The 16,810-nt window shown below is 42.4% G+C and overlaps 1 protein-coding gene and 1 long non-coding RNA gene across 3 annotated transcripts; one reads left to right on the top strand and one right to left on the bottom strand.

The window, feature by feature from the left end:
- Positions 1–404: 404 nt before the first annotated feature.
- Positions 405–10,836, bottom strand: LOC110533469 (adapter molecule crk). The gene is made up of 3 exons (XM_021617703.3): positions 9,961–10,836; positions 8,239–8,825; positions 405–3,225 (listed from the first exon to the last, which is right to left on the bottom strand). Exons 1-3 carry the CDS (start codon positions 10,178–10,180, stop codon positions 3,091–3,093), a joined length of 942 nt encoding a protein of 313 aa, XP_021473378.1. The 5' UTR covers positions 10,181–10,836; the 3' UTR covers positions 405–3,090.
- A 96-nt stretch (positions 10,837–10,932) lies between these two features.
- LOC149979957 (uncharacterized) lies at positions 10,933–13,213 on the top strand. Of its 2 annotated transcripts, none has more exons than XR_016483609.1 (3): positions 10,933–11,025; positions 11,790–11,896; positions 12,185–13,213. It is a non-coding gene; the product is annotated as an uncharacterized LOC149979957 (long non-coding RNA). The 2 variants fall into 2 exon arrangements; XR_016483608.1 differs by having other exon boundaries at positions 10,933–11,416.
- The last annotated feature ends 3,597 nt before the right edge of the window (positions 13,214–16,810 follow it).

Below are 16,810 nucleotides of genomic sequence, written 5' to 3'. Positions count from 1 at the left end.
ATAGCTGTGCAGCGACGCTCCCCATCCAACCTGTCAGCGCTTGAGGATCTGCAGAGAAGAATGGGAGAAACTCACCAAATACAAATGTGCCAAGCTTGTAGCGTCATACCCAAGAAGACAAGAGGCTGTAGTCGCTGCTGAAGGTGTTTCAACAGGGTCTGAATACTTATGTAAATGTACGTTTTTTTACATTTTTTAATACATTTGCAAAAAAAACTCTTGCCATGTCAATATGGGGTATTGTGTATTGTGTGTAGATTGAGGAACAATAATAAATCATTTTAGAATAAGGCTATAACGTAACAAAATGTGGAAAAAGTGAAGGGGTCTGAATACAGTCCACAGTAGCCTTCCCAATCAATGTATTGACTTTATAAAAAAATATTAAATGTTGTGCAATGGGGAACTGTCATGCAGTTTAATGTCACATTTTCAGTTTGAGTTTCAGTCACATTCATTCATTTGTGCAAGTCTTTCTCAGTCATTGCTAATTACAGATTGCATAATTTCAAATTCACAAAACGCTTTGAAATATTCTTACACAGGGGCGACAAGGGTTGTTGGTTCTAGCAGTGACCCTGGTCTTGTTCAGTAGGGAGAAAACATTAAGACAGAGTGAAACTGGGAGGTACTACCTGAACTTGACCAATAAGAACACTGATTCCCCCCATTGCAAACATTTTGCTACATTGTACCCTACTGAACACAACACTGGTGCTTTCTGTAGAAGTCATAGTTCAATAATCCTCTTGCCATACTACTCCGTCACTGAACTCAGTTTATATCACAAACAGAGCATAAAACCATTAGACATTACTGTTCATTGTCTCATAAATACAATCCCACTGCAGTCAACGCAACTTATGCAGGTTGCCCTCAGTGTTGCTTTCAATAGAGCAACCATATTGTCTATGTAAACTTTAACAAACATCTACATAGGGCTTGTTAATAGTCTAACTCTTACTTAGTATTATTAAAAAGCCTTGCAGCTTCATTAGAATTGGACTTGGAAGGAAAGGGGAAAGGAAAGAGTGTTTTGGCTATAATTGCTCCTTAAAACAAACAAAAAACATTTCCACAAAAATACTGATGAACTGAGCATGGCACTTCAGATCAGCTTTTTTTCATATGTCTGAGGGGAAAAAATCTATATAAATTAAAACAATTCAGACACGAGCTAGAGAGGACAAATCAACAGTCTCTCCCTAAATGACAACGATTGGCCTAAAACGCTCCCATATTTATTTATTTTTTTATTTTACCTTTATTTAACCAGGCAAGTCAGTTAAGAACAAATTCTTATTTTCAATGACGGCCTGGGAACAGTGGGTTAACTGCCTGTTCAGGGGCAGAACGACAGATTTGTACCTTGTCAGCTCGGGGGTTTGAACTCACAACCTTCCGGTTACTAGTCCAACGCTCTAACCACTAGGCTACCCTGCCGCCCCCATATGCCTACGATTGGTCCACCCATGTTACTATGATTGGCCAGTGACTATGTGCCTTTCACCCACAGTCCTTTAGCAATGTGGTCATCTGCATATGATGACATTTAGCATCCTGCAATGCATCTGGCATGTCAGTGGCTTTGTGTGTCATAGCTGAGCCCAGAGGGTAGGTATTGGGTGAGGGTGACAGATTGGCACCAAGGGAGAGACTCTAGGGAAATTACTATGGTTGTGTTTAGTCGGGAGGAGAGAGAGAGACATTTTGAAACTGGGAGGTACTACTTGAACCTGTCCAATAAGAAACATTCATTATTGTTTTCTGTTACAAAAACTTTAACACTTTCAACACTGTGCCTTACCAAACTCAACCCAGACCTAACTCGGAGCTCCGAGTTGAAACTAAGCGAGCAGAAATGAATTTAGTACATGTAAAAACGTGTGTGTACTGTGTTTGTTACAGTCCGCATGGGATGGAAACAAGCGGAGAGACCAAATGATTAACGCTGTGGCTTTGTGTTGATTATGACAATGTGAGGTTCTGAATCATTTTAAATATGTTGACACATTTCCCCCTGCCAAAAAGGCCTTTGTATACAATAACACATACTCAGCAGGTGTATCTAGTGTCTTTGACATGGGGGGGGGGCGGGAGGAAATGGATCGGACCATTATATAAATGAATGAGACAGGAGGAGATCAAGAGGATGGGAAAGGAGGGGACCGGGGCAGACCAAAGTAAGAGGAGAGAGTGTTCAAATATCTGCTTGGTATTTTTATATACAAAGCTGTTGTTTGGCCATTGTATCTCTCACAACAATGAGGTGGACTGGACAAAGGCCCCATACTTTACAGTCCTAAGGAATGTCTCCACAAGACACAGTCATCATAGCATTTCAGAAAGTCAGTGATCACACAGGGCGGCGAGGGTCTGATCATGCACAGGGTAAAAAGAAACACACAAAAAAACATTTAACATAATATTTAGTATGTAATGGTGTCATATGTCATAATATTTTCCATTTAATTTCCGTACAAAAAGAGGACTTCGTAGTGTGGGGTTTGTAGCAGAGGGGGTTGGTTAGGGCCCCGTTGGTGGGTGTCCTGTGGTAACTTGTCCTATCTGTGGAGTGCAGCAATGGTCGGTTTCAGTCGCAGTGAGCGTCTTTCTCCACTAGAGGGAGTCAATCAGGAGTCAGTATGGCCACTCTTCTCCTCTAGGTCCCAGATTCCCTGTCCTGTACTACAAAAGGGTGATCCATGAGTCTGTGAGAGAAACCACATATACACCAGCGTCTGGTCCGTGTGCGGGCATGTGTGTGTGTGTGTGCGTGCGGACAAATATGTGTGTAAAGGACGATTTCATGCCAAACATGGGAGACTGCTGTGTGTGTGTGTGTAGTGTATCAGGACTTCAATACAGGGGTAGAAGTGTAAATTATATTATGTGTGTGTGAGTGAGAACTTCATATAAATAAATTCTCTCTCACACACATTAGCAACAACAGCGAATGAGTTGCAACTTCTGACCACTGCAGTCCGTATATCATGTGTTATTTTCGATCATAGGTGAAAATCACAGAGGAGGAATGGATTGGACTTATGTGAAGTGAGGAGTGTGGCTGTGTAAGTGTGTGTGTGTGTCTCAGCTCTCGTCCTCGGAGTGTTGGTGGTCCAGCAGCCGGACATGCGTAAAGGGAAAGTGGCCTCGCTTGCCCTTGCACTCGCCCTCCCACTGGCCGTTCACGTTGATCTTAGTCACTTTCACCATGTCTCCGACCTGCACAAAACACACACAGGTTAGACTATAGAGACAAATTGGGTAGAAGCAATACCTTTTTGGTTAGGGGTCTGCAACGTGTGGCTCTGGAGCCGCTTAAAAAGACCCTATGGGGCTCAATGATGTTCAATAGCTATTTAAAGCAGCCTAATCAATCAACTATAATAGTAGTAGAATTAATACATCAAATCAACTCTATTCACACTTGAACCACATTAAAATGATTTAGCCTAATTAGTTGGCTACAGCCCTTAGCCTGACGACTCAAAGAGAGAGAGTGCACGCCGCAGCAGGTGCCAATGGTGGGGGGAGGGGGGGGGGGAGGAAAAAAAAGTAACAACTGACCCCTGCTAGTTGACAAACTTGTAAATGCCATAGGTTATCTATCATCCCATCTGGCAGGGCCTGTCTTTACTGTATTAGGTCGAGGTAAAGAAGCTAGCTATGATTGCCCGATATTAGCTAGCCAGCTTGCTAGCTATGCCAGTTGAGGCTATTTTGCTGCGCTCCTCGTCCTCTACACCAACTCCATGCATTAAAAACAGCAGCCTAACTTTTGGTTGCTCGTTGTAACCTACTTCTCATTTAGCTAACTTACTTCAATTTTTTAAATTTGCATTAATTTGAGACCTCCCACTTCACAGCCTCCGACTGTAGTGCCAACAACAAGAAACCTGTGTAGGCAAAAAGTATTTTGATTGTAAGTCAGAACTCCATTCAAAAGTTTGTTTTATTAGATTAAGAATTTCAAATATCATGGCATATGTGTGTAACAACGTCAGAATTATTTGATTTAATTGAGACAAACTTTTCATTGTAGGCCTGTGACCCCCCCCTCAAATAAATACTCTCACAAGTATTCTAATACTAACGTGCCCATCCATACTGACAAGCACAGTAGCGAAACTCTTTATTTCGTTTCGCTAACCCAGGCCAGGGTTGGGGTTGCTTCCATTTCAAATACACTCAGTTCATGAACAGTTTCAATTGGAAATCAATGTGAACTACCGGTATGTCCACTGACTGACCAATATTGGTATGGAATTACCCGAACCCTGATTGTGTAGATCAGCAGCACAGTCCTACTAAGCCTTTACCTTGGGATACACACTCCACGCCAATTCCCCACCATTCACTATAATCACTGTTGCTTCCCCCCCCCCTTTTTTTTTATGGTCCAAAATTGCACCCTGGCCTATTCCTTAGATGGTGCACAACTTTAGACCAAAAGGAGTGCACTAAATAGGGAATAGGGAGCCATTTGGGACAAATCCCATGTTCCTCTCATGACATACAGTTATACCTGCAGGTGTGGTACTTCACAGGAATGCTCTTTATCAACTAGAGGTCGACCGATTAATTAGGGCCGATTTCAAGTTTTTATAACAATCGGAAATCTTTATTTTTTTATTTTTTTAACTAGGCAAGTCAGTTAAGAACACATTCTTATTTTCAACCTAGGAACAGTGGGTTAACCTCTTGAAGCAAGGGGGCAGTATTTTGATGTTTGGATAAAAACGTTCCCAAAGTAAACTGCCTATTTTTCAGGCCCAGAAGCTAGAATATGCATTTAATTGGCAGATTAGGATAGAAAACACTAAAGTTTCCAAAACTGTCATAATATTGTCTGTGAGTATAACAGAACTGATATTGCAGGCGAAAACCGGAGGAAAACCCAACCAGGGAATGCTGTTATTCTGAAATCTCTCTTTTCCATTGCAAGCCTATCCTCCATAAAAAGGGATATCAACTAGATTCCTTTCCCTATGGCTTCCACATGGTGTGAACAGTCTTTAGACAGTTTCAGGCTTTTATTCTGAAAAATGAGCGAGAATGATCACATCGCGTCAGTGGATAGCTAGGTGTCCCCAGATTTGTGCATGTGCGAGCAAGACCTTTTCTCTCTCTCCTATTGAAAAGGCTACTGTCCAGTTGAAATATTATCGATTATTTATTGTAAAAACGACCTGAGGGTTGATTATAAAAAAACGTTTGCCATGTTTCTTCGAACTTTACGGATACTATTTGGAATTTGTGTCTGTCCGTCGTGACCTGCACGAGCCTGTGGATTACTAAACAAAACACGCCGACCAAACAGAGGTTTTTGGATATAAAAATAATCTTTATCAAACAAAACGAACATCTATTGTGTAACTGGGAGTCTCGTGAGTGCAAACATACGATCATCAACGGTAAGGGATTAATTTGATTGCTTTTCTGACTTTCGTGACCAATCTACTTTGCTGCTAGCTGTTTGTAATGTTTTGTCTGCTGAGAGAGCTGTCCTCACATAATCGCATGGTTTGCTTTCACCGTACAAGCTGTGTTTTGGTGTATTGCACTTGTGATTTCATGAAAATGTAATATTTTTAGGGATTTAATTTGAATCTGGCGCTCTGCAATTCACCGGATGTTGCAAATGATCCCGCTAAAGGGATCGGCGCGCCAAGAGGTTAACTGCTTTGTTCAGGGGCAAAACGACAGATTTTTACCTTGTCAGCTCGGGGATTCAATCTTGCAACCTTCCAGAGTTAACTAGTCCAACGCTCTAACCACTTGCCTCTCATTGCACTCCACGAGGAGCCTGCCTGTTACATGAATGCAGTAAGAAGCCAAGGTAAGTTGCTAGCTAGCATTAAACTTATATTATAAAAAACAATCAACCATAATCACTAGTTATAACTACACATGGTTGATGATATTACTAGTTTATCTAGCGTGTCCCGCGTTGCATATAATCGATGCGGTGCGCATTCGTGAAAAAGGACTGTCGTTGCTCCAACGTGTACCTAACCATAAACATCAATGCCTTTCTTAAAATCAATACACAAGTATATATTTTTAAACTTGGATATTTAGTTGATATTGCCTGCTAACATGAATTTATGTTAACTAGGTAAATTGTGTCACTTCTCTTGCTTCATATGCAGCAGTTTGGGCCGCCTGGCTCATTGCGAACTGTGTGAAGACTATTTCTTCCTAACAAAGACAGTCAACTTTGCCAAACGGGGGATGATTTAACAAAAGCGCATTTGCGAAAAAAGCACAATCGTTGCACGAATGTACCTAACCATAAACACCAATGCCTTTCTTAAAATCAGTACACAGAAGTATATATTTTTTAACCTGCATATTTAGCTAAAATAAATCCAGGTTAGCAGGCAATATTAACCAGGTGAAATTGTGTCACTTCTCTTGCGTTCATTTCACGCAGAGTCAGGGTATAAGCAACAGTTTGGGCCTCCTGGCTCGTTGCGAACTAATTTGCCAGAATTTTACGTAATTATGACATAACATTGAAGGTTGTACAATGTAACAGCAATATTTAGACTTAGGGATGCCACCCGATAGATAAAATACAGAACAGTTCCGTATTTCACTGAAAGAATAAACGTTTTGTTTTCGAAATGATAGTTTCCGGATTCTACCATATTAATGACCAAAGTCTTGTATTTCTGTGTGTTGTTATGTTATAATTAAGTCTATGATTTGATATTTGATATAGCAGTCTGACTGAGCGGTGGTAGGCAGCAGCAGGCTCGTAAGCATTCATTCAAACAGCACTTCCGTGCGTTTTGCCAGCAGCTCTTCGCTGTGCTTCAAGCATTGAGCTGTTTATGACTTCAAGCCTATCCCTAACCCTAACCCTAACATCCAATAGTCAACGGTATATGAAATACAAATGGTATAGAGGGAATTAGTCCTATAATAACTACAACCCAAAAGTTTGTACCTGGGAATATTGAAGACTCATGTTAAAAGGAACCACCAGCTTTCATATGTTCTCATGTTCTGAGCAAGGAACTTAAACGTTAGCTTTCTTTCATGGCACATATTGCACTTTTACTTTCTTCTCCAACACTTTGTTTTTGCATTATTTAAACCAAATTTAACATGTTTCATTATTTATTTGAGGCTAAATATATTTTTATTGATTTTATATTATATTAAGTTAAAATAAGTGTTCATTCAGTATTGTTGTAATTGTAATTCTTACAAATACATTTTCTTAAAAAAGTTTTTTTTTTTTTATTTTTTTTTTATTTTTTTTATTTTTTTTTTTTTTTTTTAAATCGGCAGATTAATCGGGATCGGCTTTTTTGGTCCTCCAATAATTGGTATCGGTATTATCACTACTGACAAATTGGACTCTTAAACTGCAAGCTATGATCTGTGAGGCAACCTTTGTTCGGGCATTGCCAATTCTACTGTACGACTCGCAACCTTCAAACAGCTTCTAATCTTAAAGGGTTAGTTCTACAAAACTACATATTTATGTGGAGCTGAACTATACCTTTAATAGGTATTTAATAGGCGTTTGTCTCATTTTGGCCGTTTGTTTCTCTACTTAATTATACAAGAGGAGTAGAAGAGCACGAAAAGTGTAGTCTTTGGTACAGAGAGGGATGAAGGTGAGAGAAATAGAAAGAGAGGGTGCACTTCTTCATCTCTAATCTGTATTTGATAACCAGGACAGTGACCTCTCTGACTCCAGCCAGCCTCATTTATTCATTGTGTTATTATTTTTTAACTGCATTGTTGGGAAGGGCTCGTAAGCAAGTATTTCATGGCCCGTTCTGAAGGTTGGGCCCAGGCGTGTTGAAAAAGGGCTGAGCATACTGGCCCGACTCCCCTAGAGGCAGGTAGGGCAGCTGGGGCACTGCTCCGTCCATAGTACTGCCCCCACTATCATTTATATATTTTTTTTTACTTTACTTTGCATCGTTGTATTTAGCGCATGTGACAGTACTAGCTCTCCTCTCGGTCTGCTTTTCTCTATATTCATGAACCCATTATACATGTCATTGTGTATGTGTGTGTGTCTGTGTAAGCATGCAAGTGTGCCTGCCCACATGTGTATGGATGGTTGTGTATACTTACAGGAAAGAGTAAGCAATTACAGCAGCAGCACCCTGGCTCTCTGAGCAGAGAGAACATATAGGGGACATGAAACAGAAAAGAGGGAGAGAGTGCCATGAGGCACAGAGGAAGGCGAAGGGGGTGAACCAATACCTCCAAGGCGAGGGCCGTCTTGTCGTAGGCGTTGGGCACCCTTTTCTGAATGGCGCGGGCATAGACGGGCCCGTTCTGCAGGTTGGGCAGGGGAGTGTTAACCATGGGCTGGGCATACTGGCCTGGCTCTCCCAGAGGCGGGGGCAACTGAGGTACTGCTCCATCTGTAGTGCTGCCCCCAACACCCGCCGGCCCTCCCGCCACCGAGGTGGGCGAGGCGGGTCGGTACTTCTCCACATAGGGTACGGGGATCATGCCGGCGCGGCACTCCTGGTTAGCCGCGTTCCACCACTGCTCCTCAGGCTTCTCCAGCACACGCAGCACGTCACCCTTGCGGAAGGGCAGGTCCTCCTCGTCGTTGCCGGGGAAGTCGAAGAGGGCGCGAACAAACTCTGCCTCCTGCGGGGCGCTGCCCGATGCAGTGGGAGGGGCGGTGGCGGCACAGCTCACAAAGCTAGTGTGCTTGGCCTTGCTGATGGGCTCGATCAGCGTGGTGGTGTCCAGGTAGTGGATCTTGTAGAACTCCAGAAGGATGGGCAGGGCGTCAAACTCCTGGTCCCCGATGCGGAACCGCGGAGGGGCCAAACCTGGATGGCGAGAGGATGACAGATTTATTTTTTAAATTATCTTGGAACCCTGAGGCTACTGAAACTTAAAGTGCCTCACAGCTGAGCATTCTTCTGACAATCGAGTCCTAACAAAACAATTAGGCTTAAGCCAAGGACTTAGCTGAAATAGTTTGTTTAAGCCTCCCACGGCTTCACATACAACATGTATACACTCCCTGTCACAACTTTTGCAAGTTTATTAAGAAAAACAATCTGTTCCAGAAGATATAGACCTACTCATTCGATAGTTTTCAATTCAATTTGACAGCTTTGCTAATGGTCACACACTCGCAAAGCCTGCAAGTTAGGACATGTATGGTGAAATTTCCAAAAGGAAGTAGCCTAAACAAATAAAAAAGTACTGAGTGTGTGTGTGTGTGTGTGTGTGTGTGTGTGTGTGTGTGTGTGTGTGTAATTAAAACAGGGCAGGACCACATGCATTCCACACACACCATTCGAGAACAGTCATCCTCCAATTGTGACAGCATGTCCATTCATTCATAGGATCAGCCCAATCCGACCACTCACTCACTTTCTACCTGGCTCTTACTAAAGGCAAAGTACCGAAAGCCTGCAGCTGACAAAACTAAACAAAGACATTTAAAAACCCACCATTACTACGGTTACAAAAACCACAGCCAGATATGTGTAGCAAGGTAAACACACTACAAAATCCCTAAAAAAATACTGAATTTCCAAATCTTGGTGACTATTCAAATTTGAGCTCACTAGCGAGCCCAGACCACGACTATAAGTTAATTGACACAAACTACATAATGACTGTCAAGTAGTTAACATAACTAGGGGGTTACTTGTTTCTGTGCAGCCATAGTTTGCCTTCCGTTCCAACAGCTAGCTTCAGTCCGACCGTAAACAAGAATGATAGCTAGCTACTGATACTAAGTGTTCATAGTGTAATACAGTTTTCAAACGTATACTCAATTTTGTTTAGCAAACTAACATTAGCTATGTCTGGTGTAGCCAGCCGAACTAAATTATCTTAAACGTAGACGTAGTTATGTACCGCTAGCTAGCGCCCGCTATAACTGGGTCAGTGGCGTTTTCCCACGTTAGCGAGCTAGTATGAGACAGTAAACTAGTTATCTAATCTTACCTGATCCAGATTGCCGGTTGTTGCTGATGCTGTTGATTATATAATGTGATACTTTTGAGTTCTCTGAGACGGATAGCACGTAGTCCCCGGGACTGGTAATAGAGTCTCTGACGAGAAACACGCCATGTCTCTGACCCTGCAAGAGGAAAACCGCCTCCTGTCGGCTCAACCTTCCCCAGTACCAGCTAGCACGATCCTCCGCATCAAAATTCCCGGCCATTACTGCAAATCCACTCCGAGGCCTTCCCCTTGCCTCTCCCTGTCCACAACTAGGATTCAACTCATACAACTTTGTTTCACTGTAAGAACACGCTCCGGGAAAAGACACGGCATCGATACCGCTTTAAACCGTTAGATGTATATAAATGTAACCGACTACCACAAAACAATACTGTCCCCCCCCTTAAGAATTAATTGTTGCAACCAGAACTATATAATGTATTTATTTATCAAGGCGTTTTTAAATTAAATCTGAAGTCATTTGCAACGTGAAACTCAGGGGCTGAAATGGCGGATCTTGGGGTAAAGGTTGACTTCATCCCCCTGGATTTAACTGGGCGTAGTTTGTCACGATGGGGCATGTCCGCTAGAGGCTGCCACTGAGGTATGGAATGTCATGATGGGCATCACATCCATCCATTTTGAGAAGGTCGAGAAATGTTGATCAGTCAAAGGTTCACATGCTCTGACTTCAAAACTCAGCTGGCTGCTTGTTAAATATTACAATACCAGGTTATTTCGCCTGGACCGAAATATTTTGTTATTGACAAGTAAAAAACAAGAAGACGATTATGCCGTTTCAACAATTTGACACTAGATGTCATTCAAATGTCACTCCTGAACGCCAAGTTAGGTGTGGTGAGAACTCGTTCTGGTGGAATACGAAGACACGAGCGCTTATTTCAAAGAGCGCTCCGTAAGCCACGCCCCAGTGGGTAGAGCTGGACATGTTGAACTGGATCACGTTTTAATACGATTAAAAGACTCATTTTACAGTGGGTCCGCCATGGTTCTGTGTAGCTTAGTTATGCTGATATATTTCCAGTTAATTTGGTCTTTGACGTAGTAAGTAAAACATGGAAACAACAATGATCGAGTCACAGACAGTTCGCAGTAGAACTAAACAGAGAAGGGCATCGTTTACTACTTAAATTATTGGGATCATCTGGTTACCGCCAGTGTTTGGAATATGACGAGCTCGTTGACAAAACAGACCATGAGACGCCTTTTTTACACCGATATTTATTTGTTAAAGGTCCGCGGTGGGTCGGTGTAAACTATGCGATTAAATTGGAAGAACGTTTATAGCAGTGAATGTAATCTATTAATGTACTTTTATAGTATTTTTAAGTAGCAGCCATACAACAGCCAGGGAAACTTATTGTACTCACTCTCTAACATTCCGATTTTTCTGCCTGACTGGCGCTCTTTATCTGAATTTATCCATGATTTCCTGGTAATCACAACAAAACTACTTATTTTGCTCAAATAGAGATAATTAAATGGTGTTTTCTTTGAAAAGATTGGTCAGGCCAGAATACAACATTCTGTTTTCTGCATGAGTTTGGCGCTGTTTATTGCAATTTTCTGGATTGTCATCTGATCAGAATAAAACGTAAATATTGAAGACTCATCTCTTCAGTAGGGCCTATGATTGAGTGTAGTCTGGCCCAGGAGTGTGAAGGTGAACGGAAAGGCACTGAAGCAACGAAACGCCCTTGCTGTCTCTGCCTGGCCGGTTCCCCTCTCTCCACTGGGATTCTCTGCCTCTAACCCTATTACAGGGGCTGAGTCACTGGCTTACTGGTGCTCTTTCATGCCGTCCCTAGGAGGGGTGCATCACTTGAGTGATCTTCCTGTCTGGGTTGGCGCCACCCCCTTGGGTTGTGCCGTGGCGGAGATCTTTGTGGGCTATACTCGGCCTTGTCTCAGGATGGTAAGTTGGTGGTTGAAGATATCCCTCTAGTGGTGTGGGGGCTGTGCTTTGGCAAAGTGGGTGGGGTCATATCCTGCCTGTTTGGCCCTGTCCGGGGGTATCATCGGATGGGGCCACAGTGCCTCCCGACCCCTCCTGTCTCAGCCTCCAGTATTTATGCTGCAGTAGATTGTGTCGGGGGGCTAGGGTCAGTCTGTTATATCTGGAGTACTTCTGTCTTATCCGGTGTCCTGTGTGAATTTAAGTATGCTCTCTAATTCTTTCTCTCTTTTTCTTTCTCTCTCTGAGGACCTGAGCCCTAAGACCATGCCTCAGGACTACCTGGCCTGATGACTCCTTGCTGTCCCCAGTCCACCTGGCCGTGCTGCTGTCCAGTTTCAACTGTTCTGCCTGCGGCTATGGAACCCTGACCTGTTCACCGGACGTGCTACCTGTCCCAGACCTGCTGTTTTCAACTCTCTAGAGACAGCAGGAGCGGTAGAGATACTCTAAATGATCGGCTATGAAAAGCCAATTGACATTTACTCCTGAGGTGCTGACTTGTTGCACCCTCGACAACGACTGTGATTATTATCATTTGACCCCGCTGGTCATCTATGAACATTTGAACATCTTGGCCATGTTCTGTTATAATCTCCACCTGGCACAGCCAGAAGAGGACTGACCACCCGTCATAGCCTGGTACCTCAAAGTTTATTCCTAGGATCTGGCCTTTCTAGGGAGTTTTTCCTAGCCACTGTGCTTCTACACCTGCATTGCTTGCTGTTTTAGTGTTTCTGTACAGCACTTTGTGACATCAGCTGATGTAAGAAGGGCTTTATAAATACATTTGAAATTTGATATAATTATTTACTCAACTACAGCTTGAAATAGTATTTCTTAAAAAAGATGCGCCTGGCTGACATGGACTGTTTCCCTACCTTATTCCCTTTGTGGTTATCCCTGGTTGTTGGTTATTTACCAGGTAACAAGTGAAAATGAAACAAGGACCGAAGCAATAGGCTCCTTATTTTACTCAACTAGAGGGTTTCTTTGAAGAGATTGTCCATGGCTGACTTTAAAAATACATTAAGGGGAAAGGATCCACAGAGAGGCTGATTATCTTTCTGCACATCTCTTTATGTCCAATGCTGGCTGCCATTGATATCATATCACAGGGGCACAACTTTGATTTTTAAAGTGGGGGGGACATAACCTGGCGAGGGTCTGGGGGAGGACTTTTTTTGGCCATCTAAAGCTGCTTTCCTGCATTTCTACACAATCCAATATGTTGTATTTCTGTCTGTAATAAAGCCCTTTTGTGGGGAACAACTTTGATTGGCTGGGCCTGGGTGATGCCTGTGCACCTGCCTAGTCATTTGAAATCCATAAATTAGCGACTGATTAACTTATAATGAATACTTTCATGTGACTGTTGCGCAAAATAAATTCAATTGAAAAAAATCTCATCTTTTAAATGGTTGCATGTTGTTCAGTATAATTAATATCACTGTTGAGCTCTTTTTACTTGCACACAATATAGCTGGATCCACCGCTCTGCAGCACCCCAACCCAACACACCCTACTCAGCTTTAGGATCTTAGTGAAACATTCATTACTGGTTTCAGGTGTGTTAGGCCAAGGCCAGAGTGACAACACACAGGACAGCAGAGCAGCCAAGCAGTTAGGGACTGCCTAAATAGATATCTCCCCTGAGATATTATGTTTTCAATACAGACTCCTTTCTATCGTTCACTGATATTGTTAATATACTGCAAAAGTCACAAGCTCAATAGACTGGTCTTCCCTGGCTGTCTGTCCCTGCTGGGACACCTGTCACCATCTGATCCTGCTTAGAAATGATGAGCATAGTGTTGTGTACTGACTGCACCATGACAGTGAAGCCAGTAGAGATGTTAATTACTGTGTTTGAAAAGTGAAAAGTAGGGAATTAGCTTGGGAAACTGACAGATCAATAACGTTACATTGCTATACTAACTAATATAAATTCACATTGCACTGAAAAAACGTTTGGCCGCTGGTTTCATAGTTTGATTCAGGTCTAGTGTGATTCAGGCAAAAAAATAATAGCTAGCGTTAGCCAACATTTGTCCAGCTCTCTCTCTAACGGTACATCAACTGGTGAAAGCTAGCCAAGTTAATTTACGTATGTTGAAACAGGACAAAGCAAAGGATAAAAAACATTTCCATACAAACAGATTTTAGATAGTAATAATAACCTCATATCTGACATAGCTAGAGGCTAGAGCTGAACTGGCTGTTAGGTAATTTAGCTACTAGCTAGCTCATTTATTAATCTCAGTGAAGAGGGGATGAAACATTAGCTAACATTACATGTTAGTTACACTAGCTAATAGCTCAGCACTGGGAATAAACACTAGTTTAGTTTTTTTCTTTTAAGTTAACCAGCAGTTACCTTGCCAGCTGCATCACTGATGATGATCAGTCAACAAAAGACTGGTCAATTTCTGCTCTGCTTGCTTTAACAACTCAGAAGAAAGTGCACATACAGACAGCAGCTGCCTCTGATCAATTATCCTGTGCTGGTCCAGCCACCCTTCCAGAAGCTTTGCCTTTCACACAGCCAGTCCGCCCACTCTGCACTGTCCTCGTGGTCCTAAATCCAGACGGCTGAAAACTAAACAGCCTACCCGACTGTTCTAAGGCGTCCGAATGGTCCAAAAGCACAACCCAGTGTCTCTTCTTGTATCACATTGCAATGATAAAACTGGGAGAGACAAAAGTGCAATTTTAGAATGTGGAGGGGGACATGAACCCCCCATCCCCAGTGAAAGTTGCGCCCCCGTTATATCATATGGTTATTATTCTTATGCTTAAGACATGCAAATGTACAGACAATATGAACATTCCAGATGTTTTCATATACAGTTGGTCTGTTATGTCACCAAAGACCATTCTTCTAAAACTACATGAGATCCAACTGAATCAGGAGAACTTGACCTCATAAGAATCTGACTTTCTGGGCTAGAGTTAATGAAACTAATTCAATGGGGTAAAATGTACAAGCAGACCAATACGATAGTCACAGATTCTTAACAAATGTACTGTGCATATAAAAATATACATACTTAAATGGAATAAAAATATTGGTAGTTACATTTGGCATAATGTTTATGCTTAAGCCATGCATAGGCCTATAAACAAGCAACGCATGTGTTCCATTATTTTCGTTACTTTGACATTAGCAAACTAAATGACCTTTCTCAGACATTGTAGATCCCCTCTAACTTGCATACAGTGTACTTGGAAAGTATTTAGACCCCTTCCATGTTTACACATTTTGTTACATTACAGCCTTGTTCTAAAATGGAATTTAAAAAAAATCTCAATCTACACACAATAACCCATAATGATAAATCGAAAACAGGTTTTTAGAAAATGTTGCTTATTAATAAAAAAACACAAAACAGTAATACCTTCTTTACATAAGTATTCAGACCCTTTTGTATGAGACTCGAAATTGAGCTTGTGCATCCTGTTTCCATTCATTGGAGTCCACCTGTTGTGAATTCAGTTGATTGAACATGATTTGGAATGGTACACACCTGTCTATATGGTTGACAGTGCATGTCAGCGCAAAAACCAAGCCATGATGTCGAATAAATCGTCCGTAGAGCTCCAAGACAGGATTGTGTGGAGGCGCAGATCTGGGGAAGGGTACCAAAACATTTATGCAGCATTGAAGGTCCCCAAGAAAACAGTGGCTTCCATCATTCTTAAATGGAAAGCTTTTGAAACCACCAAGACTCTTCCTAGAGCTGGCTGCCCAGCCAAACTGAGCAATTGTGGGAGAAGGGCCTTGGTCAGGGAGGTGAGAACAAGATGGTCACTCTGACAGAGCTCCAGAGTTCTTCTGTGGCGATGGGAAAACTTTCCAGAAGGACAACTATCTCTACATCACTCCACCAATCAGGCCTTTATGGTAGAATGGCCAGACGGAAGCCACTCCTCAGTAAAATGCACATGACAGCCATCTTGGAATTTGCCAAAAGGAACCTAAAGGACTCTTTAGACCATGAGAAACAAGATTCTCTGGTCTGATGAAACCAAGATTGAACTCTTTGGCCTGAATGCCAAGCGTCACATCTGGAAGAAACGTGGCGCCATCCCTACTGTGAAGCATGGTGGTGGCAGCATCTTGCTGTGCGGATGTTTTTCAGCGGCACGGACTGGTAAACTAGTCAGGATCGAGGGAAAGGTGAACAGAGCAAAGTACAGAGAGATCCTTGAGGAAAACCTGCTCCAGAGCGCTCAGGACCTCAGACTTGGGCAAAGGTTCACCATCCAGGACAACGTCCCTAAGCACACAGGACAACACAGAAGTGGCTTCAGGACTAGTCTCTGAATGTCCTAGAGTGGCCCAGCCAGAGCCTGGACTTTAACCCGATTGATCTCTGGAGAGACCTGAAAATAACTGTCAAGCGATGCTCCACATCCAACCTGATAGAGCTTGAGAGGATCTGCAGAGAAGAATGGGAAAAACTCCCCAGATACAGGTGTGCCAAGCTTGTAGTGTCACCCAAGACTCAAGGCTGTAATCGCTGCCAAAGGTGCTTCAACAAAGTACTGAGTAAAGTGTCTGAATACTTTTGTAAATGTATTTCAGTTTATAGTTTTTATTTTTGATACATTTTCAAAAGATTCTAAAACGTGTTTTTGCATTGTGATTATGGGGTATTATGTGTGGATTGATGACGCAACAAAACAATTGCTGGCCTTCTAGGCAGAGTTGCAAAGAAAAAGCCGTATCTCAGACTGGCCAATAAAAATAAAAGATTAAAATGGGCAAAAGAACACAGACACTGGACAGAGGCACTCCCAGAGTCGCCTCTTCACTGTTGACGTTGAGACTGGTGATTTGCGGGTACTATTTTTAATGAAGCTGCCAGTTGA

This window comes from Oncorhynchus mykiss, chromosome 10 (assembly GCF_057628025.1).
Source record: "Oncorhynchus mykiss isolate SJ-2025 chromosome 10, ASM5762802v1, whole genome shotgun sequence".
NCBI classification, from domain to species: Eukaryota; Metazoa; Chordata; class Actinopteri; order Salmoniformes; family Salmonidae; genus Oncorhynchus; species Oncorhynchus mykiss.
This window is presented reverse-complemented; position numbering and strand designations above follow the sequence as displayed.

Coding starts and splice junctions, on each gene's coding strand:
- LOC110533469 (XM_021617703.3), bottom strand. CDS start 10,180: ATGGCCGGGAATTTTGATGCGGAGGATCGTGCTAGCTGGTACTGGGGA. Junction 8,826..9,960: donor CAACCGGCAATCTGGATCAG/GTAAGATTAGAT, acceptor CTCGCCATCCAG/GTTTGGCCCCTCCGCGGTTC. Junction 3,226..8,238: donor AGACGGCCCTCGCCTTGGAG/GTATTGGTTCAC, acceptor TGTTTTGTGCAG/GTCGGAGACATGGTGAAAGT.